At 48.9% G+C, this 25,094-nt stretch overlaps 1 protein-coding gene and 1 pseudogene across 4 annotated transcripts in view; both read right to left on the reverse strand.

Moving 5' to 3' along the window:
- Nucleotides 1–593: 593 nt before the first annotated feature.
- Nucleotides 594–25,094, reverse strand: part of LOC144179808 (uncharacterized) — an 86,956-nt pseudogene continuing 62,455 nt past the window's right edge. The window contains exons 10-12 of the transcript XR_013324331.1: nt 22,019–22,564; nt 21,917–21,976; nt 594–1,142 (exon numbers count right to left, since the gene is read on the reverse strand). The product of XR_013324331.1 is annotated as an uncharacterized LOC144179808 (transcript). The remainder of the gene's footprint in view (nt 1,143–21,916; nt 21,977–22,018; nt 22,565–25,094) is intronic.
- On the reverse strand, nt 1,007–22,014 carry LOC144178958 (zinc finger X-chromosomal protein-like). Of its 3 annotated transcripts, none has more exons than XR_013324114.1 (4): nt 21,545–22,014; nt 17,239–17,460; nt 5,683–6,098; nt 1,007–1,142 (listed from the first exon to the last, which is right to left on the reverse strand). XR_013324114.1 is itself a non-coding variant. In XM_077707108.1 (3 exons), the coding sequence occupies exons 1-3, from the start codon at nt 21,567–21,569 to the stop codon at nt 5,785–5,787; spliced, it is 561 nt and encodes a 186-aa protein (XP_077563234.1). In that variant the 5' UTR covers nt 21,570–22,014; the 3' UTR covers nt 3,109–5,784. The 3 variants fall into 3 exon arrangements, 1 of the variants encoding a protein (XP_077563234.1); XR_013324113.1 differs by having other exon boundaries at nt 1,021–1,142; nt 5,302–6,098; XM_077707108.1 differs by lacking the exon at nt 1,007–1,142 and having other exon boundaries at nt 3,109–6,098.

Consider the following 25,094-nt stretch of genomic DNA (forward strand, 5'->3'; position numbering starts at 1 on the left):
CCCCCTTTCCAAGAGGGGTGTGCTCCTTGTGTCGGACTGTAGAGCTCCAGCTTGTGGTCAAGCACGCACTCTGTACGCTGGTGGGCCAGCCCTGGTCACAGACCGACGTGAGCCGTCATTGCCTGCCACAGGTTGCTCCCACAATAACACTTTCCGTGCTAGTGAGGCGCAATTGTCACCCAGCTGGTGAGGCCATGACGTGACAATCTTCGCTCGGAGCCAGGTTTCATTCCACTATAAAAGTAAAGATATTGGGCCCGCTTTATGACTCCCAATCACTTGGCATGCTCTTGCGTCACAACAACTGCCACAGAGAACTTTCTTCCCTTTCTCCGCTCACGACATATGGTGAGCCGCTGCGTACTTTCTATGTCTCTTCTATCCCCAACTCCCTTCCCTCTGAACTGTTTCCCCTTGGCACACGCGTGCTCAAGTTAGAGACACTGTTCTTGTGTTATTGAATGTTGAATGGTTGAAGTTTTTGAATATTTTTTCTGGTGCTTGTTTTACTCCCAAACTCTTTTTTTTGTACATTCTTTTTACTTTTTTCATTTATTTTTTTTTTCTATTCTTTCCTTTACAGACGACATAATGTTTGTATCGCTGTGTCCATGATGTGCAGCAACTTCTGGGCACGGCCCCAGAAGCCTTTACTTGGCCCGGGCTGGCCCGCACACGAATCCAGTGATGTTAAATAAAGATTATTATTGTTAAGTCACACTGGGTGAGCGTTCACACAGACACACGGTGGTTGTGCTCCTTCTCCTCGTGCGCCTTCTTCTGGAGGCGGTACGTGAAGGCCTCGGGGCAGAAGCGGCAGCGGAAGGGCCTCTCACGCGTGTGGGTGCGCAAGTGGCTGTCCAGTGCGGGGCTCTGTGCAAAGGCCATGGGGCACAGGTGGCAGTGGTAGGGCCGCTCGCCCGTGTGGATGCGCACGTGTTCGACCAGGTGGCCCCTCCGCATGAAGGCCTTGCCGCAGTGGCTGCACTGGTGGGGGCGCTCGCCCGTGTGGATGCGCAGGTGGATCCTCAGATGGCTCGGAAACGGTGCCACGTAGCTGCACTGCTGGCAGCGCAGCTGTTGCCGATTTGGCGGATGACCACGCTGCGCCCAGCGGAAATTCGCGGAACGAGGGGACGAACCTGCAACAGGAAGGGGAGGAGGAAAAAAACTGGGAGCCCCTCCACTGGAAGCCGCTCTGGCAGTGCACCAGCAGTGAAATTTTAAGCATCACCATGTTTCTTGGGCTGCGTAAGGGGGCCATGCAGACAAAACACAAGTTTGGTTCGATCGAAATATTGCCTCGTTATAATCATCCTGACATTATTCTTAATGTAAACTTCACTCAAATAAGCTATATAATTAGGGAAAAAGGGAATGGCCAAGCGACCCACTAGCTCATTTCCCACAACAGAACCTATGATGTCAAATGCACAGCTGTGCGGTTGCCTGAGGCCGACAAAAACAAACACAAATTAGGTAGGGCTTGTAAGCTTGCCGAACGAGCTATTTGCGCCTCAATGTAATGCCTATTCATGTTTCAGGAAATTATGATTACTTTCTACCGCAACAGAAACAAACCAGCTGCAAATGCGGTCAAAAACAAAGCAACGGCGGATAGGTCCGTGGCTGACAATGGTAGCGCCATCTGGGAGGGCTAACGGTAAGCAAGGCTGTAAAGCCTAATGACGCACTGGAAGTTCGTTTGAATACCCGCCCTCATGACTTCATGGCAGACGTCAGGGAAACACACGATTTGGTGGGAGAATCAAACTTTTAACCTAAATTTTCAATTTCTCAGTGAATACAGCATCGTTTGCTGCCGGCCAAGCGCTGGGGGCTCTATCAAAAACACAAAATCTTTCGTATAAAACAAACTTGTATTTTGTCAGCATGGCCAGGGTTAAACACGAAAATTTTGGTCTGCCTGCCTGCCACGAGTCAGCCTTCTGGCCAACCAAAAGTTGAAACCTTTTGTCAAAATGAAGTATGTATCCGCAGAACCACTCCAAACAACTTAATCTGCTGCGCTAAGTGATACACGTCCTCTATAATAATACAAAAAAAAAAACAGGCACATTTTAGGCAAAATAGAAGTACTTAAGCAGCAGGTCCTGCCTTCACTTAGGCAACAACACCTTGGATTGGTCTTTACAAAGATCGAGAGAACCAGAAAGAGGGCATTAAAAATGGTGCAGAAAGACTCCAGCAAGAGCGAGGTGAAAACAATCACGAAAAGAACAGGGCTCGCACCCATTTGGTTTCAGCTCCTGCAATAGCCCTTACGATGCTTCTGGCATTGGACCAGGGGTTAGCGACAGGCTGGTGGCCTCCTGGGACATCACTCATCACTATCGCACGAAGTGCCAGAGATATCCCGCAGCACAACCCACGCTCAAAAGATTTCAATCTGTAGCCCGGCGTCAGACAAGCCCAATCCTGCAACATTCAGCCACACTTATCCCAGTTTTCACAACCATCGATGTGAGTGGTGCACCCAGCAAGCTGCACTTTGAGCACTCCCGTGATTCGCACTTGTGATGCTCAGCCACGAACTCTGGGAGCACACTTTTGCATTACCAGTGCGAAGCAGTAGGAGGCCTTTTCGCTTATCTCCGCCCCAGAAACACAGGTCAACGTCATCCAACTGGCCAAAGGCACCGCTTGCACCCAAGGTACAGTGTACTAGAAGGTAAGGTGTGTCGTTTGGGGGAAAAACCAACGGGGAGCGCAGGTCCCTTTTGCGATGAAAAAATTGTTTGGAGTGCAGGCGTTCCCCAGGGAACTTCTACTGCAGCCAGTGCCACCTATAAGTTTTTAAATCAATCTGAACAGTTATTCGACAAGTTTTACAAAACATTATATCATCAAAGAAAGAAAGAAGGCTATTTAGGGCAGTAAATAAGAAATAGTATAAGAAACAAAACTTCTGAAACCAACTGGTATGCAGCAGCTTCCAGGGGCGCTGCTGAAATTTTCCTCAGCAGAAATTTTCATCGCGAAAGGGCCCCCCCCCAATCGTCCCCAAATGGCACACGTTTCTCTTTTAGTACACCGTACCCAAGGGCTGCAGGCCGCCATCTAGGGGAGGAGGAATCCTGAAGACTCCCACTTCCCCTTCCTCCCTTCAACCAGTTTTGGACGAAATGAAGTTATCCTCTTCATCGTGCCGTTCTAGGCAGAGCAAGAAGCAAAAGATAAAAAAAAGGTTGCAAGGTGCCCCAACAAATGGGCACCACCAGAGAAAAGTCGGGAAAATGGAATCGCACTGAACATTGCATCCGTTCCACTCATCGCAAGAGGAGCGAGAGGGGAGCAAGTGGAGAAGGAGTTACATGGCAAGGCAGGATGAAAACTATCGTCTTTCAACAACATTTGCACTGAAGCAAGCATATATGCGGCCATTTTTTGGAGACAGCTAAGGGGCCTACCTGAACAAATCGCGCCCTCACTCACCCTTAACAAATGAACCAGATAAAGCTCCACCCACGGCAGTCATGCCAGGAATCAGTGAACATGAAGTTGTTGGCATTCCTCCGAGGCATTCCTCCCGTTTGAGTTCGGTCACTCCAACAGCGGTGCCGTCAACTGCTTTGTTATCAGCAGTAAAGAAATCTTCCCCACATCAGATCATCGCGGGCCTCGAAAAGCAGGCCTAAGGAATGCGGGGTACCCAAACAGCCTACTGAGGCCTGCGTGCATGACAGGGCTGCAGAAAATCAAAGGAAAAGGGGAAAGAGGGCCACGCGAGCTTCCCGAAGGGAGTAGAAAACGCTTAGCTGTGTTGCCGTACGTATATTGGTTTTCCCACCCTGAAAAAAGTGGGGGAAAACATGGTGTCACGGTTGTGTTTTCAGCGCCCAACAATGCCTATGCCTTGTGTTGACGAGCTGAAAATCGTGCTCAACTTTTCGTTTGCAACAAAAAACACTGCAAGAATGTCGTTTATCGAATTCCTTTGAAGTGTAAGCGCGTTTACATATGCCAAACCAGCCAATGCCCAAATGACAGAGCTCATGAGCACGCAACGTCTCTCCAAGCCACCACTCCATTTGGCCACTGTCGTGATTGCACGTGTGAAGCTACCATGCATGACATTGCTGTGATAGACAAGCCAAACAACAAACTCGGGCGCGAGATTGCCGAAGCCTGCGGGGTCGACTTTGCTGGGGAGCTATGAATCAGCATTCCGTCCGTGGCTTTACCAGACTGTGAAAAACAGCTTCTGCACAAAACAATGGTAAAATCTTTATCGGTAACCTCGCAGAAGCTATAATCTTTAATCTCATGTTGAAATCTTTATTAGGAGATTGTTTATTTATATATGTATTTGTGTTCTCTTTCTGTTAAAATTCAGTTGTTAATCAACGGCGTGTCCTGTTTTCTTGTCTTTCGTTTTGTTTCAAGTTCGAGCTGCTTTTGGCCAAGAATGTACCAACTAGCACAGGTCAGAGCCATTCTATGAAGCTGTTGTCTTCCCGATGAAATTAAAGGGACCCTGAAGCAAATTAGTCCAGCCCCTACTTGTGGCTGCATGACGAAGTGTCTCCCACGTGATTGATTGTTTAGCAAACTCTGCAGTCCCAATTTTCTGTAGAAGGGGCAGAACAGAAAACCCTGTGGATCGGCCACGGTGACCCTATCGACCACTGCAGTGACGTCATACTAGTTTGCAGTCTGTTTTCGTGCAACATCAGCATCCGAAACTTCAGCCTCTTGTTTTTTATTGTGCACCGTTTAATACAAAAGCTTTAGTCAACTAGGCAGGTCAAAACTCTGCTGTTGCTGGGGCGGAGATAGCACACATCGCCGACAAATGGCTCACACACGAAAAAAAAAAAGGCTGACACCTCAAAAAAGAGGGAAAAGAATGCTCAAATTGATTCTAAATTCACTAGAAAGGCTCCCATTAACAAAGTAAAGCAACTAAACTGTAAAGAAAGTTGGGCAGATATAAGTCTGCGAGCGAATCAAACCCAGGGTCTCTGAAATGCAGAGAAGCATGCATGCCAACCAATGCCACAGTGGCTCGACGGCTCAACCCCCATTCCCTCCTCTTTCTTTTTTTCTCATTATGGTCAGTTTCTGCTTGTGAGATAGCTTTGCAAAGGGGTAGAAGCAAGCTTTAGTGGGTGGTTAACCATAAGTGGAAGTCTTCGTGTTTCTTCACTTCATCGATGTTCCTAGTTGCCCCTTGAACTGACTTCGCAGGAAGCAAACAGGTCAAGAACTGAACATCAGCTGCTGTTTACTAACAGAAAGCACCACCAAAGCGGCAAATCGCATGAGACACACACATACACAGCATGTGCGTTTGCATGCATATCAATGGTGACACATCGTAATCGCCCTTTTCCAAAATGGGTGTGTCTTCTTGCTTGAAAGCTGCAGCACATGTTCAAATGGGCACTCTACGGAGGCCGCTTGAGACCAGCACAAGATAGCACAGTCAGCCATAGGTCCCACTCGCAATCACACCTCCCGCACTAGCGTAGAGCAATAGTCAGCCAGCTGGTGGGGCCACGATGTGACGACTGAAGTGGAAATTTTCACTCAGAGTCAAGTGTTGGTGAACGATAGAACAAGCCCTCTCTCTGGCCTTCCCCTGCTTTCTTGGTGCGCCGCACAGCACCCCTTCGTAGTAACAATCTGCCAAGAAGGGGCTTGCTTCCTTCTGACCACGTCATGCATGTGCGTGGCTGGGTCCATCTTCCTTTCCTGGTGGTGACACGGTACGTCCTCCTGTTCGCCCTACGGCGACAGAACAACACATGGGCAGACAAGTCAGTAGGAGGAACGGCCGGCTGTGTGGCTGCGCAAGTGCTGGTCCAGCGTGGTCTTCCGGGCGAAGTCCGCGGGGCACAGGTGGCAGCGGAAAGGGCGCTCGCCCGTGTGGATGCGCAGGTGGTCCACCAGGGTGCGCCTCTCCATGAAGGCCTTGTCGCAGTGGCTGCACTGGTGCGGGCGCTCGCCCGCGTGCGTGCGCTGGTGCCTCAGCAGGCGGCTCGGGAGCAGCGTCACGTAGCTGCACTGCCCGCAGTGCAACTGGCCAGTCGGTGATGCAATGTGCTCCTGCCCACTCGTGGAGGGGGAAGGGCCTGCAACAGGGAGGAAAGGGAAACACTGAGAGCACTTCCACAAACAAACACGGAGGCAGGGCACCAGCAGTGATGGGGAAGAGGAAACAACAAGCACAAAAGAGGAGTTAGTGTGTCTCCGTTGGTACCAGGCAGGCCGCTCTGCGCCGGTTTAATATCCCTGGCCACTGCCTGGCAGCAGACGCGCCCTCCGCTTTCTTGGTGGCTCAGCAGCCTTTTGCTCAAACAACGCTGAAAAATCCTGAATTGTAATCAGTTCAGGAATGGCACGTCTGGTGCGCTCGCACTAAAAGCAGTCTCCCCTGATACCACGCTTACCCTCAAAGCTGCTAAGTTCAAGCAAGTGTTAATCACTGCAGCTGCTTTGCTGTCTACAGCGCGTTCGCATTCACTGACTCAATGGTGCCAGGATGGCTGCCCCAGCACGTGCACACTGCCTTCAGGTGCATTAAGTTGGTTCAGTTCTGGATGTGCTCTGTGGTGGACACTTAATACATGCATGCAAGTGTACAGTGGCACATAGCAATGGAGAGGAATCGGCCAGGGCTTTGTGAAATGACTCACAAAAGAGATATTCTCCTTTAACCAGTTACCACCAAAATGAATCGGCAATAACTTATTCACGTGAAACTGACTCGCAGAGCTTCCGCACACGCCCCCGGAACTTTACCTGAAACAGAAAACGTGCAGCAAGGGGAAGCTAACTGATGCTGTAACAGTGCAAAATCAAAGATTCAAAGAAAAAAGAAGCTGCGCATCTTTTCAGGCAATAATCAAAATGTGAAAGCGACATCCAAACCAATTTTCAAATATACGTCACACCCTAAACTCGGCTGTGAAGGTTTCCACAACAGGAACTGCTTGCAAGCATCTCATACAGCATGTATTAAAGTCTCACTGGACGCCGTACGCCCCAAGGGAAATTTCAGAACGGCAAAACGCTTTATCAATAAACATTATCGATAACAGGATTAATACCATCCTCCCACACAGCCTCTGTGAAAGTTATGTCATAACTCAAGGACGAATTAGGAGCAATTAAAACCAACTGTATTATTGTTGCCGCGAGCTCTAACCCTCCCGCTTCCCCCACTTGACCTAGCGTCTCCCTGCTGCAATAAAGGCTATCTCTCTCTCTAGGGCATTTCATCATCATTATCGCCCTACTCAGGGCCACTGCAGGACAAAGGCCTTTCCCACTGACCTCCAACCGCTCTTGTCTTGCGCTACTCGAGTCCACAGTTTACGCCCAAAGTTCCGTATTTCATCCTTCCATCGTGTTATTGGCCGTCCCCTTCTCCTAGACCCATCTCTTGGTATCCACTCTGTTACCCTAATTGTCCACTGGTTGTCGGTTTGTCTCACTACATGGCCAGCCCAAGTCCATTTTTTTTTCTTTATTTGAAGTATGATGCCGTCAACTCTAGTTTGTTCTCTGATCTAGGTAGCTCGTTTCCAGTCCCCGAGTGTTATTCTTAACATTATTCGTTCCATGGCCCTTTGGGCCGACCTAAGTTTGACTTCTAGCTCTTTAGTAATGTGCCAAGTTTCAGCTACGAATGTCATCCCCGCAGGATGCACTGGTTGTGTATTTTCCTTTTTAGTGACAGAGATAGCTTACTATTCATAATTTGGGAGTGCTTGCCAAGTGCACCCCAGCCCATGCCTATTGTGCACCGGATTTCTCTCCCGTGGTTGGGGTCAGCACTAACCATCTGTCCGAGGTAGTTATATTCTTTTGCTTATTCTAGTGTTTTGTTTCCTAAGCTGAAGAGGACGTTTTTGGCATGCTTATTCCTCATTGCTTTAGCTTTATTCATATTTATTTTTAGCCCCTTGACCTTGCTTTCTGATTGTAGTTCCTCAAGTGTGTGCTGCAGACTCACTCCGCAAGACTATGTTGTCCGCATACCTCAAATGGCTTGAGTATTCCAAGCTTTTTAAATACCCCCTCCAGACATGCTGTAAGTAGTTTTGGTGAGATGGCGTCTCCCTGGCTTACTCCCTTTTGGATCGGAAATTTATCGCTTTGCTTGTGGGGGGTTATCCTGCCCGTGCATTCCTCATATATGTTGTCTAAAAGCCTTATGTAGGTTTCCTCTATTCCCTAGTCTTCCAGTGCTTCTAGCACAGCTGCGGTGAGCACAGAATCAAATTCTTTCTCTAATCTATAAATGCCATGGAAAGGGGTTCAGTGTACTTTGCGGATTATTCTACAACTTGATTGACGACATGTATGTGATCCATGGTTGAGTACCCTTTCCAAAACCCAGCCTTCTCTCTGAGTTGCTGGGAATCCAGGCTGCCACCCATGCAGCTGGCTATAACTTTGGTAAACAGCTTGTAAACAACTGAGAGTAGGCTGATGGGTCTGTAATTCTTGAGGTCTTTGGGATCTCTCTTCTTATGAATCAAAATAATGTTGGCGCTTTTTCAGGCTATGGACACCTTTTTGAGTGTTCAAGCATTCCGAAAATAGTACAGCAAGCTTTTCCAGTACAATATCTCCTCCCTTCTTCAAAAGATCCACGGCTATGCCGTTGTCACCTGCAGCTTTTCCTATTTCCATGCCTTTCAGAGCCTTTCCAAATTCCTCTTTAGTTACTAGTGGGACATTGCAAGTTGACCTTGCATTCTCATTAGTTTCCCCTGGTCTAATCTCGCTGGCATACAGCCTGGTGTAGAATCGTTCCACTACGTTTATTATCTCGTCCAGGTTGTGCGTAATGTTACCCTGCTCGTCCCTGAGTCCATACATCCTGTCTTTGCCGATGGCTAGCTTTCTTTTAAGTTGCTTTCAAGCTTCCCCCTATTCGTGGCGTTTCCTCGATCACTGCCTAGTTATATGCAGGAACGTCATTTATTTTACTTCTGTTAATCAGTTTCGAAAACCCAGCTAATTCAATCCGATCCACTGTGCTTGACACGCTTTCATGTTCTTACTTTTGGCAATTAATTCCTTTGTTTTCTTTGTTAGTTTTCCACTTCATTCCATACATGTTTCTCACACAGTTGCTGCTGATTCACTGAGCGCCGATATTAGGTTGTCATTTAGCTTGTCTACACTGACCTCGTTCTGCTCGTTCAGAAGTGTGAATTCGTTCACAAGGGCATAACAGGAAGCTTAAATGCTGCCTCAGTAGATGTTAACTTAAAGCACACTTAAGCAACTTGCTTTCGAGCCTACCAGAGAAAACCACTTGCTTGATTCACTTCACACAAATGAATCAGATAGTCATGCCGGAAACAGCAAGGAACCTACTCTCTGCCCAATAATTTTATACGGAGCACTGTCAGGACAGGTTTCTTGTGGCTGTATCTCACCCATGTAATTATTTAACTGCTTGCCTAACACCCAGAGTTTTGATTTATATATGACAGGAAGCAGAAGAGAACCCCCCTCCCCACACACCTATCAAGGCGACCCTGCCAAACACACGATGACATCGTACTAGCTTGCAGCCTGTTTTCGTGCTATGTCTGTCAGCCTTCAAAATTTTTACTTTTTCCGTGTTCGTTAATATTGACTTTTTAGTGTGAAAGCATTAAACGTGGCACATGGACAACCTGACGTCGCGGTGGCAGCCAAGAGATGGCACACAAGATCAGCAACGGATGATGCCCCTCCCCCCCTCACACGCACACACACAATTGCTGACTATGAACTCTTTCATTACCGCACCAATTAAAAATCATTTATTATGAAAGATACCTTAGGAGCCCCTTTTCATAGCGTTCCAGGTGTTGCTGGAACAAGTAAACTATTTGGAGTTGGTACAGAAAATGCCCTTTCAAAATCAATTCATTTTTGCAACAAAAACATGTTCCCCTGAGTGTGGAAAAGGGGCGTGGTCATTGCGCGTCACTGCTACCAACGAAGAATGAGTGCCACTTGTAATTACTCTACATCAACGTTTGGTTTTTATTATTAGGACACGAATGATGAATCAGAAAATGATTTTCAATAGTCAGGTTTGCACTCTGACAGTACTAATCTCTTAAATTGGCTGAAAATGTCAAGCAGCGCCTGTTTGCAAAGCTACTTTATGATTTTAGGTAGTTTAGGCGCACGTTGTTATAAGTTGCGCTGTAATTCTACTTACCACAGGACTTTTCGCTAACAGTTCACAGCAGTTTCAGTTTCGTTTATGCATCGCAAAATTCATATTTGGTGCTACTACGCAGTTACTCAACTTCAAGCCTACCTGCCATGGTGCCTTTAGCGTCTGCGACTGATCCTCAAACAAAGCATGCCGCTCCTGATTTTACCCAACCCTAACCCAATTTCTGCGATAAGAACTTCTGACGCAAGTCAAAAGATAACACCCAGTTGCCAGATATCTGTTCCGACAAGAAGAGTGCTTCAAGCCGGCCTTACACACCGCCAGATGTTCGCCTGCCAGTTTCGTTTCCCTACGAGGGTATCTCTGGGAGTCTAGTGTTGCTCCTTAATTTTACTGTCTATTAAGACTGAGTTCTATAAGTTTTGTACTCTTTCATTTCAAAAACGTTAGGTGGCGCTGCAATGCAGGAGGCACGTAGTGCTGATCTTTTTTATCGCGCAACAGCTATTAGGCCAAAGTTTGCAGGGCACAATTCTAGCGCATCGTACCTCGTTCCTCGTACCTCGTTCCTGCAAGCAAAGCTACAATAGCGAGTCAGAAGATGATAATAAAGCGCAACTTTATGTTTTGACAGACAACTCACAATGAACGTCAACAAGCATGAACCACGGAGTTCCGTTTTCAAACTTCTTGTGTGTTTTCCGCATCACCTGCTTGTCCCAAATCCTGTGCTGGCCGTAAATGCAAGGTCAGTCATTTACAAGATGTTTTTACGTTATGTGGGGGCAAATTGGTGCCTCTAATAATGTCAAACCGCCAGATTTCTTACAGAGAAGTTAGAACCACCCGAAATTGCACATTTTGAAATGGAGGTTGGGCTTCACTGCATGACACGAGCACCACCTGTGCTAACATTTTTTTTATATCTGACAAACTGTTCCCCGCAAGTGGAGCAGTTTTTCTAGGGTGTGTTTTTGGAATGCTTCCCTGCAAAATTATATTCTATTTTTTCTCTACTATCGATAATTTCTTATACACAACTCCTTTTTAATCGTTTTCTTCAACAACTTGACAAAAATCGATTTTGATGTTTTTTTTTTGCAACTACGATGCAAAAAAACATCTAAAAAACTGGTGTTATTGGAAAGGCCGTTATAATCTGCATTTTGTGTTCCTGTAATTAGTGCCTAACCAATACTTTAGCAGAAAAAAAAATAAAAATTACGCCCACCTCCCCTCGCGGGAACCCTGGTGTGATGCGACGCTGAAGGGGGTTCCATTGGTGTCGCATCAAGCAATCGTCCGGTACGGCAAGAGAGCAAGCGCAAGCGCAAGCGCAAGCGCAAGCGCGGACGACCGTCGACTGAGGGACCGGCCGGAGTGCGGCACTCCGCTTCTATGCGCAGCGCACCCGAAGGAGAGGAGACCGCAGAGAGACCGCCGCGCGCAGCGCGACCGCAGTTGTTGGGAGAGAGCGTTCGCTATCAGAGAGAGGAGAGGAGGCGAGCGGAGGAGAGACGCAGCTGTGCGGACGCGGACGACGGACGCATGCAGGGCAGGGCCGCCGGCAAGAGATGCTCCTCAGCGTCGCATCTAAAATGTTTTCTTGGACCCCTAAAATCCGTCTCCGTCAATTTTCCCACGGTCACGAAAGAGTTTTCCCACGGTCGTCATCCCAACTCCTGGGATGACGACCCCACCGCTTCACAACATCAGAATCTGACGCTGTGGAACTCATACCCCTTCCTCGGATGAGAAACCCTCAGAATGCAAACTCGAACTCAGCTCGTCTTCAGATTGAAATTGGAAGAGACATCGCTCGTTGCCTGCAGTTGAAGGCCATGCACGGTCAGCCATCCGAAAGTAACCGCGCGCATGGAGGGAGCACTTTCAGCAGCCCGCACAACGCACAGAAACGACACGTTGCAAAATAATGAAGGCAGATAGAGATAAAAAGGGGATACAACACTGATACAACAACCTCGTGTGCTGCTGACACCAGCAAGTGAGAGCGTGGCAAGTGTGCGAAAGCCGTGATTGAGCCATGTTTCGGTCTATTGGAAAAGCAACGGTGCGCTGGGTTATCCTGGCATGCCTTAGCAGACGCGGGAACAGAACAGAATAAAAAAAAATCCTAGAAACCCGTTGTGGATGGCACAACAACACTTGCACCAGTAATCGCATGCGTGCTGCGTGGTCACTCATACGACAGGGTACAGCACATGGAGTGACCATGCCCCCATCAACGAAGGGTGGCCGAGGTCGCTCCATACTCTTCAATTTACCGTCATATGGAGCTTGCGAGTGAAAATACCAGCAACTAGAAAGATTCGACAGATGGTCCGGACAGTCCAGGTGTGCCAGCTTTGCGCTATGGCTCGAACTTTTGAACGCACGATGGAGAACGTACAGTGCGTGTCAGGCTTGTCTAGGGCAAACAAGCGCACGGCTCCGGAGCGTGCTGGCAACATCTGCTGATAGCCGCTGGGTTACAGATAGCTTGCCATTGCGCGTGCGTTCTCGGGCAGGGTCAGGCCGGTCGTTGTTTCGCATAGGCCACTCTAATTTGCAGAAGCCACCACCCACGAGTGGCGCTGATCTTCCAAAGTGCCAGCCGTGAGCAGTGACAGGCCAAATGGACGCGTCGTTTGACGCGGTGCTATGCCACCACAGGCAGTCACGTACCTTCTGAATCGCACGTGCACCAAATGAAAATCACGCAACAAGAATGCACTGCAGTGCTTTTGGTCGAACTTTTTCTGAGATTACGTGACTTCCTGGTGTAATAATGCACAGCGTCAAGTTACGCGCTTATCCCCGGTGCCACCGATTTCGCCTGGCACTGCTGCACAGAAGCACACCTAGCGGGTGAGGGCGTCTGCAAATTTGAGAGGCCCAAGCTAAATGACGACCGGCCCGAGCCTGTCCGAGATCCACGTACGCGCAAGGGCAAGCTATCTCTAACCCAGCGGCTATCAGCAGACGTCGCCAGCATGACCCGGAGCTGCGCGCTCATTTGCCCTAGACAAGCCCGACGCGCACTGTACCAGTACGTCAGTGAGACTGCGGAGGGGAAATGCGGAAATGTACGACTACGTCAGTGAGAGTGAAAGGGTTAAAAAGCAATGACACCTCCCCTCCCCTGTCCTTTTTCATTATGGTTTGCGCTCATTTGTTCAAGACATGTGACAAACAGTGGAAACAGAATTTATCAAATACCGTATTACTCAAATCTAGGCCGATACTTTTTTAAAAAAAGTTTTTTATGAAAGTCGGGGGTCGGCTTAGATTCGAGGATGCGGCTTTCCTGCCACCGCTAGCCACTCAACACCATCTCGCGGCCATAAGCTTGCAGCTTGCAGGCGCCATTTTGCTTGTTTGAACGTAGTGAACTTGGCTCTGGGCACTCTGAGATTGATTGTATGGCTTAAGCAGTACTGACACGAAATTTCTCACTTTCAGTTTTTATGCTGTAAAGAATACCTATTGGCCCAGTAATTATGAAAATCAAACCGAAAGCCGTCAGCCATCAACACAGAATTAATTATAGCACGTTTATTGCAACCAGTTTCAAATTTGGTCGCCGCGCGGGAAAATGGCCGTTCGAAGGCCAGCCTGCAAGCGGGCCAGCCTTACGTCACGATCTCACCCGTGACGTCAGGTACGTTCGCCGCATCGTCTGCTACGATTGCACATGGTCCGCACTCGCCCGCGCAGTCGACATGTCGTCTGAATCGTCAGACTCGGATGAGTCGCTGCCACCCGACAGACAGAACAACTTTATTTGGCCAGGCAATTAGGCCAGCGATGTCTTCGCCGTCGTCTGTTTATTAATATCACTGCGGCTCGAACCGGCGCAGACCGTAACAGCAACAGCTTGTCACCACTCTTCTAATCAATCTGATCCCGAAAAAGAAGTTCCACATGCGAGAAAGCAGATGTTAGTGTGTTGAAAAATTGTGCTAGGGGTTGTTATCAGCGCTGAATTTTAAAGCGGCGTTCAGATATTTGCCGTGATGGTAAGCCTACGCTGACCGGCAGCGGAGGTTCGGCGCTCCGACCCAGCACTGCCGGCACCGCGGTGCGGCGAGCGGCCGAAAGATGGTGCCACCTGCGCGCTAGAATCAAAATAGGCCACGGCAGATGTCTTGGTCACCGATCTCTTGCGGCCGCCGCCACGCACGAACTCAGTCCACGTTTAGCGCCGCATGTCGTCGCGTGGAAAATAATGCATCTTGGTGTCGTCATCGATCTGCTCCGACAGGCTTCCACAAGCAGTACTTCGCATTCCGCGAGCTCGCCATAGCACAACTTGGTCGAGCTCGGCGACGCGCACCGCCGCGTCGCCGCGGTGGGCGTCGCGCGTCGACATCGCGCACCGCACGGTGCCGGCACCGCGCAGTTTTCAGCACCAGTGCAAGGGAACAACATGCGCTGGCCACGAACTGAAGAGCAAAGACGTCGAACACGCAAAGTTACAAGCATTGCTCACACAGCTACACCCGTACGTCTCCTGCCCAAACGAATACCACCGAAAACAGCAGCGCGCAGCGCAGGATATCGTTTCCGGTTCCGAAAACGACTATATGACGTCACCCTGAACTGGCCAGACATGCAGGCCAATGTTTCGTCACGCGGAAAGCGATTTCGCTAGTGCTGCCGATTTGTGGAAGCTCGCGGCCGGGACAATCAAAATCGATTTTAGATGTGATTCCGGCCTCGGATCGCTGCAAAAATTTCTGTGAGGCATCTGTGCAAACTACTGAAGCCAATTATATCATTTTTTAGGTGTCAAAATTTGGTGTCAGTACTCCTTTAACGTGCCGACGCAACGCAGGCGATGAGGCGCGCCGTAGTGGAAGGCCCCAGATTAATTTTGACCACCTGGGGATCTTTAACGTGCGCCAAAATCTCGTACACACGGACATTTTTGCTTTTCACCTCCATCAGAAAAGCAGCCGCGGCGGCCGGGAATCGAACCCGCGACCTCGTGCTCAGCAGCGCAACGCCTTAGCCACTGAGCCACCGTGGCGGGTTCTGAGCGTTCCGTGCTTGCTTGCGTTCGTCGCTGCGTGACGTCGAGAAACGCCCGTGTTCGCAGCACGGGCGCTACACCGTGGCTTTTAAACGGGAGATAGCCTTGGATGCAGAGAAAACTCGAACCTTCAAGCACAGCGCGAATTCGGTATCGATGAGAAGAATGCGCGCCAATGGCGGAAGCAGCGGAACAAACTTTTCAGCTGCGCTGCCAAGCCAATGGCCTGCACAGGACTCAAGAAAGGTCAATACCACGAGGTGGAAAAGGAAGTCACTGACTTTATCCGGCAGCAAAGAGAGGGTGGAATGCCTGTGATGACGGAAATGATACAGGCGAAGGCGAGGGAGATCACAAACGTACGAGGCGTCGCACGGACTCAGTTCAAGGCCAGTAGGGGCTGGGTCACTCACTTTATGAAGCGGTTCAGGTTCAGCCTGCGACGGCGGACGTCTGTGTGCCAAATGCTGCTCCCGGACTTCAAGGAGAAGCTGGTCGCATTCCAGCACTTTGTCATCAAGAAGCGGGTGGAAAAGGAGTACCGACTGGGCCAGATCGGTAACGCCGACCAGACCCCGGTGTATTTTGACACGCCTGTGGCCTACACCGTGAATGACAAGGGCGCAAAAGAAGTCAAGGTCAAAACTGCAGGCTACGAGAAGCAGCGTGCCACCGTGATGTTGTGTTGCACGGCCGATGGGCAAAAGCTGCCGCCGTACATTATTTTTAAGAGGAAGACTCTTCCAGCTGGAGAAGTTTTCCCTAAGAACGTCATCGTGCGAGCCAACGAGAATGGTTGGATGAGTGGTGCCCTCGTCGAAGATTGGGTGAAGACTGTTTCGCAGCGACGTGCCGGTGCTCTGCTTTTTAAGGAGTCACTCCTGGTTCTGACTCCTACCGCAGCCACTTGACAGATGCCATTACGTCCGTGCTTTTGGAGGGCGGTACGAACATTGCGGTAATATTCGGCGGTATGACAAGCCAGCTACAACTGCTCGATGTGGCCGTCAACAAGCCATACAAGGACAGGCTGCGGAAGCATTACGACGACTGGCTGATGCTGCAAGAGATCACCACCTGACACCGACCGGCGCATCAAGCGCGCTTCACTCAGCCAACTGGCGAACTGGGTTGCCGCGGTATGGGCCGAAATTCCGGCCGAGGTAATTGTGTGGGCCTTCCGTAAGTGCAGCATTTCGAACACACTAAACGGAATTGAGGACAGTGCCAAAGAGGACAGCGACAATGAGGGCACCGATGTCGACGACGAGTGAGCATTGAATATTCTACTACAAGCGTTGCAAGCGTAATAAAGTGCATGTTCTGGTCTTAGTCCAGTGCCTGTTTTTCATTCCGCTTAGGTACATTCGACATAAGTTCTGTTTATTTTCTGACCTTCTGAATTTCGGGAGTCGGCCTAGAGCCGAGGCCGGCCTAGATACGAGTGAATACGGTAGCTGGCGTCAGTTTGTGCTTGTCATGTTCCTAAACTCTCTGGATGTTGCCACCTGACCCTTACAACTATATCAAGAAAAAGCATACGCGACGAGCCCTGGACATCAAGTGCAGTTTACCGACAGGAGGGACCATTACAGGGGGAAATTACGTGCGACATATGCAAACTGTGAACGTCTGCATGCGTAACAATGGAGACGTATCGTGATTCCTGCATTTTCCAAAGTGCTGTGTCTTCTTGCTTGTGTCGAACTGCAATGCTGCAGCATGCATTCAACTAGGCGCTTGTGATGAGATGCCGGTGATCGGCACAGGACACCACTGCCTGCCACTGGTCCCACCGGCAATCACACTTGCCAAGGTAGCGAAGGAAAATCGTCAACCGGGTGGGGAGGCACCGACGTGAATAAAAATGTGGTAATTTTTTCTTGGAGCGAAGTCTCAACGTACAATAAAACAGGCTCTCTCTTTCTCAGAGTACCCCAGCTCTGGGTGTGCTGCACAATACCGCTTTGCAACGGCCGCCAAGCCACCCTTCCGGGAGAATGGCATACGGGGCACAGGTGGCAGCAGAAGGTGCGCTCACCCATGTGGATGCGCAGGTGGGCGGCCAGGTCGACCTTCTGCACAAAGGCCTTGCCACAGTGGCTGCACTGGTGGGGGCGCTCGCTCGTGCGCGTGCACCGGTGCCTGTGCAGCGTGCTTGAGAATGGCGTCACGTAGCTGCAGTGCTGACAGCGCAGCAGCCGACGACCTGGAGGAGGGCTGTGCTGCAGCCCGTGGCCACCACACGCGGAGGGGGAAGAGCCTGCGAGGGGGGGAGAGGGGGGGGAAACACTGAGAGCGCTTCCACCATCAAACACGCCGACAGCCAGGCAGAAGAGGAAAGGACCAGCACGAAAGAGGAGGGGGCGTCTCCACTGGAGCCAGGCGAGCTGCTCTTGGCAGCCCTGATGCACCTGGCCGCTGCCCAGCAGCGCAGATGGACCCTCCTTTTTCCTGTTGGCTCGGCAGGATTTCGCTCAGGGGGCTTCCAAAACCTCGCAATCTAGGCTTGTTCACAAACAGTGTGCGTAATGCTCTCGCACAAAAAAGGGTCTCCTCTGTTACCACATTTTGTGGTACAAGCATGCCAAGTTCATGTCTACCCTGGAAAGCCATGGGAAGTGTTAGTCACTGGAGGTGCTTTGCTGTCCACAGAACATTGGCATCGGCTGGCTTGGCAGCGCCAGGCAGCTGGTGCGTACAGCGCTGACAAACGTCAAGTGCACGTACAGCCCAACTGGATGTGCTCAGAAGAGGACACGTACATTCGCACCTACTGCGGCAGATACCACAAGAGGGGAATGGGCCAGGGCTTGGTAAAATGGCCGATAAAATGTACATTTTCCTTTAACCAGTTAACACGAATTTCAGTCAACCAGAACCTCACCTTCTACTGGCACTGTCAACCTGGGCTCCTAGGCATAACCTGTAGGCAAAATGCTACTCTTAAATATTGTTAACTAATCTGCATTGAAGCAGACAGTTCTGGATGGAGCCTATTACAATGAACTAACAAATTAGCTATATAAATTTACCTCCACAGCAGTCATGCCAGGAATCAGCAAACACAAAGCTGCACTCAGTCCAATGAATCAGAAGGGTGAATTAGCAAGTTTGTTTCAGTAAATAAAATTAGCAAACATGCAGTAGGTCCCATTTGTGGCTCCATTGTTGCATTTGACCCACGTAATTAAATATTTCACTGTTTACCGAACGTCTAGGTTCTCAATTTGTAGCAGGCGGCAGAACAGATAAACCCATACACCAACCACGGTGGCCCCAGCAACTACCACAATGGCATATTACCTGACAGCAACGTGTTTTCGCACTACGTCAGCATTCAAAAATTTTCACTGACTTTTTCTTTGTTGCCAGTGACTTTTGGATGCGAAAGTCATATTTAATACAGTACGTCAGAAATCTGGCGGCGTCGTGGCCAAGATATGGCTTGCAATATGGCTGCTGTATGGCCTACCAAAATTTAAAAAAGGCCAGCACCTCAAAGGACAGAAAAAAAATATGTGGGAGATAATGCTCAGATTTGCAGCAAATTTTTCAGAGAACCTTTCATAAACAAAGGAAAGTAATCGAGTTGAAAGAAACATAGGGAATTATACACATGTGTTATGACTGTATCAAACCTCAAGCCTACATCAGTAATTTGGCCATGTTAATTATAGGAGTGCCAATTAAGCAAATACCAAAGTGCTTTTCTGCAAAATGTCCACTTTGCTCAGTACGAAATAGTAGTGCCATTCACTAAAACTCGCACTCACACAGCATTGTCCCAATGAATAGTGATGCAAGCACGGGAAAAGAAAAAGGCACACAGGGTAAATGATGATGATAATAATGGGAGAACATGTTTGGCAATCTTACAGTAGTGCTTTCACATTCACCAGCTGCAAGAGCAACTTCTTTTCTGTCCAAGCGCTCGATAGCAACAGAATGAAAACCCCTCTGAATGACCGACAGCCACTAAATTCATATGTACGTGACTAACCGCCGAGCACTTTCGCGAGAACTGCCAAGAAAACAAAACTTTTTTTTTCTTGAACCCTCCTGAGAAATCAGGGTCACAGCAAAGCAAACAGCTGCGCCATGATGGCCAACAGGAATTTTTTCTTTTCCTGGCTTCAAAATATCCAGCTTTAAACAACGAGAGAGTGAACACATGAATGCGCAAAGTGTGCAGGTAAATACACTTGTTAAATTGTTATGTGCCATCACATGTCTTACAGCACCGCAACATGGCCCAGTCTTTCAAAACAGCATCCCCCAACAACAAGATGACACACACAGTGTGGCTGACGGATGGGCCACAAAAAGAAAAGAGAAAGGAAAAGGCGACGTCTCAAAGAATAAAGGAACAGGTGGAAGAATGCTGCCAAAATTCTCAAAAAAAAGGTTTTGTACACAGAACCCCTCTGCCTACGTTGTATCCTTCACACTTTTCAGGCAACATGTGCATGAAAAGAAATCAATAAGCAGCCACTGAGGTGGTTGAATTCTTCATCATACACTGAATAGCAGGGCTTCTCTACAAACGTTCAGGAATTGAAGAAACACAGACGTTCACTCATGCAAACTGACCACTGAAGTTTACTACAGCCTGGGGGTGCTTGCAAATACAGTGGAACCCCGATAACATGACATCAAAGCACCGCGCGAAAGTGTTCTATGACCAGGGTGTCGTATGATTGGGTAACGGGCAAATGCCGGCCTATTACACGGTCTCCCACAACAGGTGGGTCAAGAACTTATTCAAACTACTATATTTAGCGCGTTCTCACGTAATTAACAAAGCTTTAGCTATATCCTGTTCCTTTAAAAAAAAAAACCTATTTGGTGCCCCCCTCCCATCCACAGTATCTGGCACTAGTCCGCCAGCCCTGCGCCCCTTGCGCGAGATAGGCTGGAGAGGCTGACGCAGCCGAGCAAACTGAGTAAAGAAAAAGGCGAGTGTCAAACTGCCAAGGTCAAGCGAAACAAACGATGGTACAAGGCGGCAATGGGAAAAAAGCGTGGAGGGGATGGAGCGACAATGCAGCTTTGAAAGACACTGGGGCTCTTTGATTTACAGTGTCCGACTCATCGTGGACTCCCAGGGAAGAAGTCCGGCATCCAATTTTCCCATCTATCCCTACGGCTTCGGGAAATCCTCGCACTACCTACAGACTATCTATCCGCAGTGAGTCCAAAACTGTAAATCGATAATTGATAACCAGAGAGAGCGGAGGGGGGAGGGGGGGGAGAGCGTTATGAAAGGGAGAAACTTGGATCGAGTAGGCAAGGAAAGCGGGTGTTCGCACATCACTATGGGGTTGCGTCGTAAGTGTTTTCACGTTTGTTGGCTCAATGAGAGCTACAAATTTGCAGTTCGCCGGCTGTTTGGACTATGACTTGTCGCTGTTGGCACGATGGCGTTCTGCTGCCATGTGGGGCTGTTGAAAATTAACACCTGCCCGCCAGCTTGGTTGCTTGCGCCTGTCGAGAACGTGGTCTGGCCCGCCTGCAGACCTTGGCACATCAAGGAGCATCAAACGGAAGTTAAGAATAAAGAAAGGTCGGGACGGGGCGCCGAAGCGGCGTAAAAGATGGGAGGAACAATGGTTTATCCCTGCCAGGGTTCATTGTATGAAGCAGACCGCGTACACCTGAGCGTTTTATAATCGAGGTTTTTATAGCACTGTTTCTATTGGGAGCTTGCCAGTAGCGCGGCGATCCCTCGTGAGAAGTGGGTTGTAATGTCGGGGGAAGTAACATTGGGGTTTCACTGTATATCAAAGAAATGGAAACACAGCATACTGGAAAACTGTCAGTACCGTTATATCACTGTTTGGCATCTTAAAAAGGCATGACCCCTACCCTGCTTTGCCTTTTTTTCATTATGGTTGGTGCTCGTTTGTTCAATGCATTTTACCAACAATGGAGCGGTGAAACATGGTAAAACAGCACAGCAGAGACGGGACGACCAAGAAGGGAATACACAGAACTAGTGCTGCAGTTCTGTGCATTCTCTTTTTTGTCGCCCCGTCTCTACCGTATTGTATTACCACGTTTCACTGCTCCAACCAACTAGCTCACATTCAAGCATTGCCTAACAATGGAAACAAACTTTATCAAGTGGTTCACAGTTATATGTGTCGTGTTCATTCACTCTGAGTATTTTTAGAGCTGACCCTTCAAGGTATTCGCACGCGGAGGGATCTGGACAAGCACTGGACGTCTACTGATATTTACAGACCAAAGGCACCTCACAGTGGCAAATTACACGAGAGACAAAAACATAATGCGCGTATTTGCACACCTACACATGGCGACGCACTGTGACTGCCCGAACTTACAGGGAGTGTGTATTTTTGCTTGCATTGGTCTGCAAAGCTACAAGCAGACACTGCACCGTGGTGGGCTGGCCCTCGCCGCAAGCCACTTGTAACCAACACAGTACGCCCCTGTCTGCAACAATCCCCACCCGATCACACTTTCTGCACACACGTGGAGCGATCGTCACCCGGCTGGTGAGGCCTTGGTGTGAAGACAAACGTGGAAATGTTCACTCGGAGAAGAGTCTCAGCGTGTGACAGACCAGGCTCTCTCTTTTTGAGCCCTCACCTTTTGCACGCTGCACAACACTGGTTCGTACCGATCCGCAAAAAAGGGGCTCGCTCTGCTCCAGTCTCGTCGGAACGAGTGTATGCGCACATGCACAGCTGGACCCTTCTCCTCCACTCCCCCTGCAACACTTGCAGTGTTGGTGCACTTCATCTTGATGCACCCTTTGGAAAAGGCAGAGGCAAAGGCCACAGGGCCGAAGAGTTAGCGCAAGGAGCGCCTGGACGCGTGGGTGCGCACATGGCTGTCCAGGTTCTTCTTCAGGGCGAAGGCCCCGGGGCACAGGTGGCAGTGGAAGGGACGCTCGCCCGTGTGTACTCGCAGGTGGCCGACCAGGTGGTGCTTATGCACGAAGGCCTTGCCACAGTGGCTGCACTGGTGGGGGCGTTCGCCCGTGTGGGTGCGCAAGTGGCTGACCAGGTGGGCCTTCTGCACAAAGGCCTTGCTGCAGTGGCTGCACTGGAATGGGCGCTCGCCCGTGTGCGTGCGCCGATGTCTCTTCAGGAACCACGAGTCCAAAGTCGTGAAGCTGCACTCCTCGCAGTGGAGCAGCTGACTTGCCGGCTGGGGGTGATGCTGATGCAAATGGCCACATGGGGAGGAGGAAGCACAGGAACCTGCAACAGGGAGGGAGGTTAGAAACACTGACAGCCTTTCCACCAATGAACGCGGCAGCACTGAGGTTTTAAAGACTGTGCGCTTCATTGGGCTACCTAAACGCAAGAACTTTAATCTCTCTTTCTGTCCTTTAATTCAACGTACTGGCCAAAAGTTGAAGGAATTTGTCAAAAATAAGTACGTATCAACAGAACTCGTCTAAACAACTAAATCTGCTTGCCTAAGCCATATGTGGCCTTATTATCGCAAAAAAAACCTTAGGGGCATTTCAGGCAAAATGGAAGTACTTAAGAGGTAGGTCCTGTGTTCATCTAGGCAAGAATACTCCTTGGATTGGTTTTTACAATGAACATGACCAGAACAATAACTGCACATTAAATGGCACAGAAAGACCCCAGCACGTGCAAGGTAAAAGCAAGCACCAAAAGAGCAGAGCTTGCGGTCTTGCCGTTCTAGGCAAAACAAAAAATAAACAAGCACAAGGCGTACCAACAAATGAGCACAAGCGGTGCAAAGGTGGGAAAATTGAAATGCACCGAATAAACCATCGTTCAAGCCATCAAAACAAAAGCAAGAGGGGAGGGAATAGTGCAAGGGGCGGAAGTGGAGAGCAAAGAAGGTGCTATGTGGCAGGAAAGGCGACATTTGCAGTGCAGCAAGCAGATGTGCAGCCAAACATTGGAGACTGCTTTGGAGCCCACCAGAATGTGTCCATGATTCACCTTTAACAAATAAACCAGACAAAGTACTCTCCACACACAGTGATGCCGGGAGTCAATGAACACAGAGCTGTTGTCTGCTTAAAGAGACACTGAAGCAAATTAGCCAAAGCTCTCCTGTTTGTGGCTGCATTACAAAGTGTCTCCCACTTGAATAAATGAATGTTCAGCAGTCTTTGAAGTCTCAATTTATGTGTAGCAGGTGGCAGTACAGAAAACCCCATGCACCGTCTGATTTTGTGCAATGTGAGCCTTCGTAACTTTAGCTTTTTTCCTTGTTAAAGCAGACTGTTTATTAGAGAAGCATTAGTCAACTCTGTAGGTGAAAGTCCTGGCGTCCCCACGGTGAAGAGGTAGCACACAACATGGCAAACGGATGCTTCACACACTCACCAAAAAAAAAGGCCGAGGTATTAATGAATACCAAAAGGGGAAAGAACATTCACATTGACGGCATATTTCTCAGAAAAGCTCCCCGTAAAAAAGAGTAAAGCAACCAAGCCGAAAAAGAATTGAGCAAATGTAGACCTGGGTGGGAATCAAAACAGGGGCTTCTGAAATGAGAAACAAGCAGTCATCCCCAACACCATGGTGGCTCAATGGTTCCAGCTAACTATAGGAGCACCCATTGAATGCATTGTGGTCTTCGACTTGGAAACACAGGTTCACCGAGGCCTACATTTGTAGTTCGGGCATGCTAATTATACAAATAGCAGTCAAACAAGTGAAAACATGAATTTTTGCAAAATCCCTGCTGTGCTTGGGTATCAACTACAGTGCTATCACGCGGCATCTATTGTAACCTGCAATCGTACGGTAACAGATGATGTGTGAGCAGTGCGAATTGGGGAAAAGAGAAAGGTGCCAGGGGGAAATGACATTAAGAGGACATAGTACTCAGCAGTGACGCATTAATGCGTTCATTTTCACTACATCACAAGGTGCCGTCGTAATTCTGTGTTTGTCCACCGCATGTAAAACACACTAGCAATCCATCAAATTTACCCGAGTGTTTACCGGAGGGTCGTCATAGCCAATGTCAGCAATTTGGCGAGCAGGATGGTTCGAGAAAAACAGCACTTTCGACCATACTTTGCCCGTTAATGTGCGCGTAAAGCTACCACAAATGCTTCACACCTAAATCAAATCAAAACAAATGAATGAATTATGAATTCAGAAAAGTAATGTTTGCAGCTGATTTATGAGTACAGCTAACTTATGAATTCAGAAAAGTAATGTTCACAGCTCATTTAAGAGTTCTTATAAGCTGTAAGAGATTAGATAGACTAGCAGCTGGCATGCACATTGCTACGCAATGGCAAATAATGGCGGAACTGCTGCCATGCTTGATGATTAAGTACCGAATCGAAAAGACTGTTTAATTGATGCACGGCATTCTTCGTACACCACCCAACTGCTCCATTTAAACATGTCCACCTAGATGGCTGAGCACACCAGACCTTAGCAACACGACAACCACAGCAGCATCAGGTGGCGAATGAAGGGCACTCAACAGGATGACCGGCCAACAATGAGAAATAACAGAGCTGCCTGTAACAAATGATTGACAAGCTCAAGAAGTGTTGAAGGTACATACACACAATGGCATATGCAGTTCATAACAGTTTAACAAAATCTTGCTAGAACCGTCACTTGTAACCCAACAACAACATTCAAAGCATGGCCTTCTTTCAGGTTTAAACATCTGACACAGTCCTTGTTCGCAACTGGTATGGCTAAGCTAACACACTAGCTGGAATTTCAGTTGACTAATTGGAGGAGACGATTTGACTGCTCGGTCATGCGTGAGGAACTCGAAGATCATGGCCATGTCAGAATGCAAACGGCAGGCCTCTTCAGCACGATCTTTCCCTCCCAGCAAAGCAGTAGCTCGCAGACGTGACAGATGCCTGCAAATGTGAAGCAACACATGCCAAGCCGCTCC

Source organism: Haemaphysalis longicornis, unplaced genomic scaffold (genome assembly GCF_048455015.1).
Source record: "Haemaphysalis longicornis isolate Haplotype H1 unplaced genomic scaffold, Haemaphysalis longicornis Haplotype H1 scaffold_4, whole genome shotgun sequence".
Taxonomy (NCBI): domain Eukaryota; kingdom Metazoa; phylum Arthropoda; class Arachnida; order Ixodida; family Ixodidae; genus Haemaphysalis; species Haemaphysalis longicornis.

Excerpts from the sequence above, each read along its gene's own strand:
- LOC144178958 (XM_077707108.1), bottom strand. The coding sequence starts at position 21,569 with ATGCAAGCAAAAATACACACTCCCT. Across the intron at positions 17,461-21,544 it reads AGCAAAAATACACACTCCCT|GCTCTTCCCCCTCCGCGTGT; the intron begins GTAAGTTCGGGC and ends CCCCCCTCGCAG. Across the intron at positions 6,099-17,238 it reads CCACCTGCGCATCCACATGG|GCCCTTCCCCCTCCACGAGT; the intron begins GTGAGCGCACCT and ends TCCCTGTTGCAG.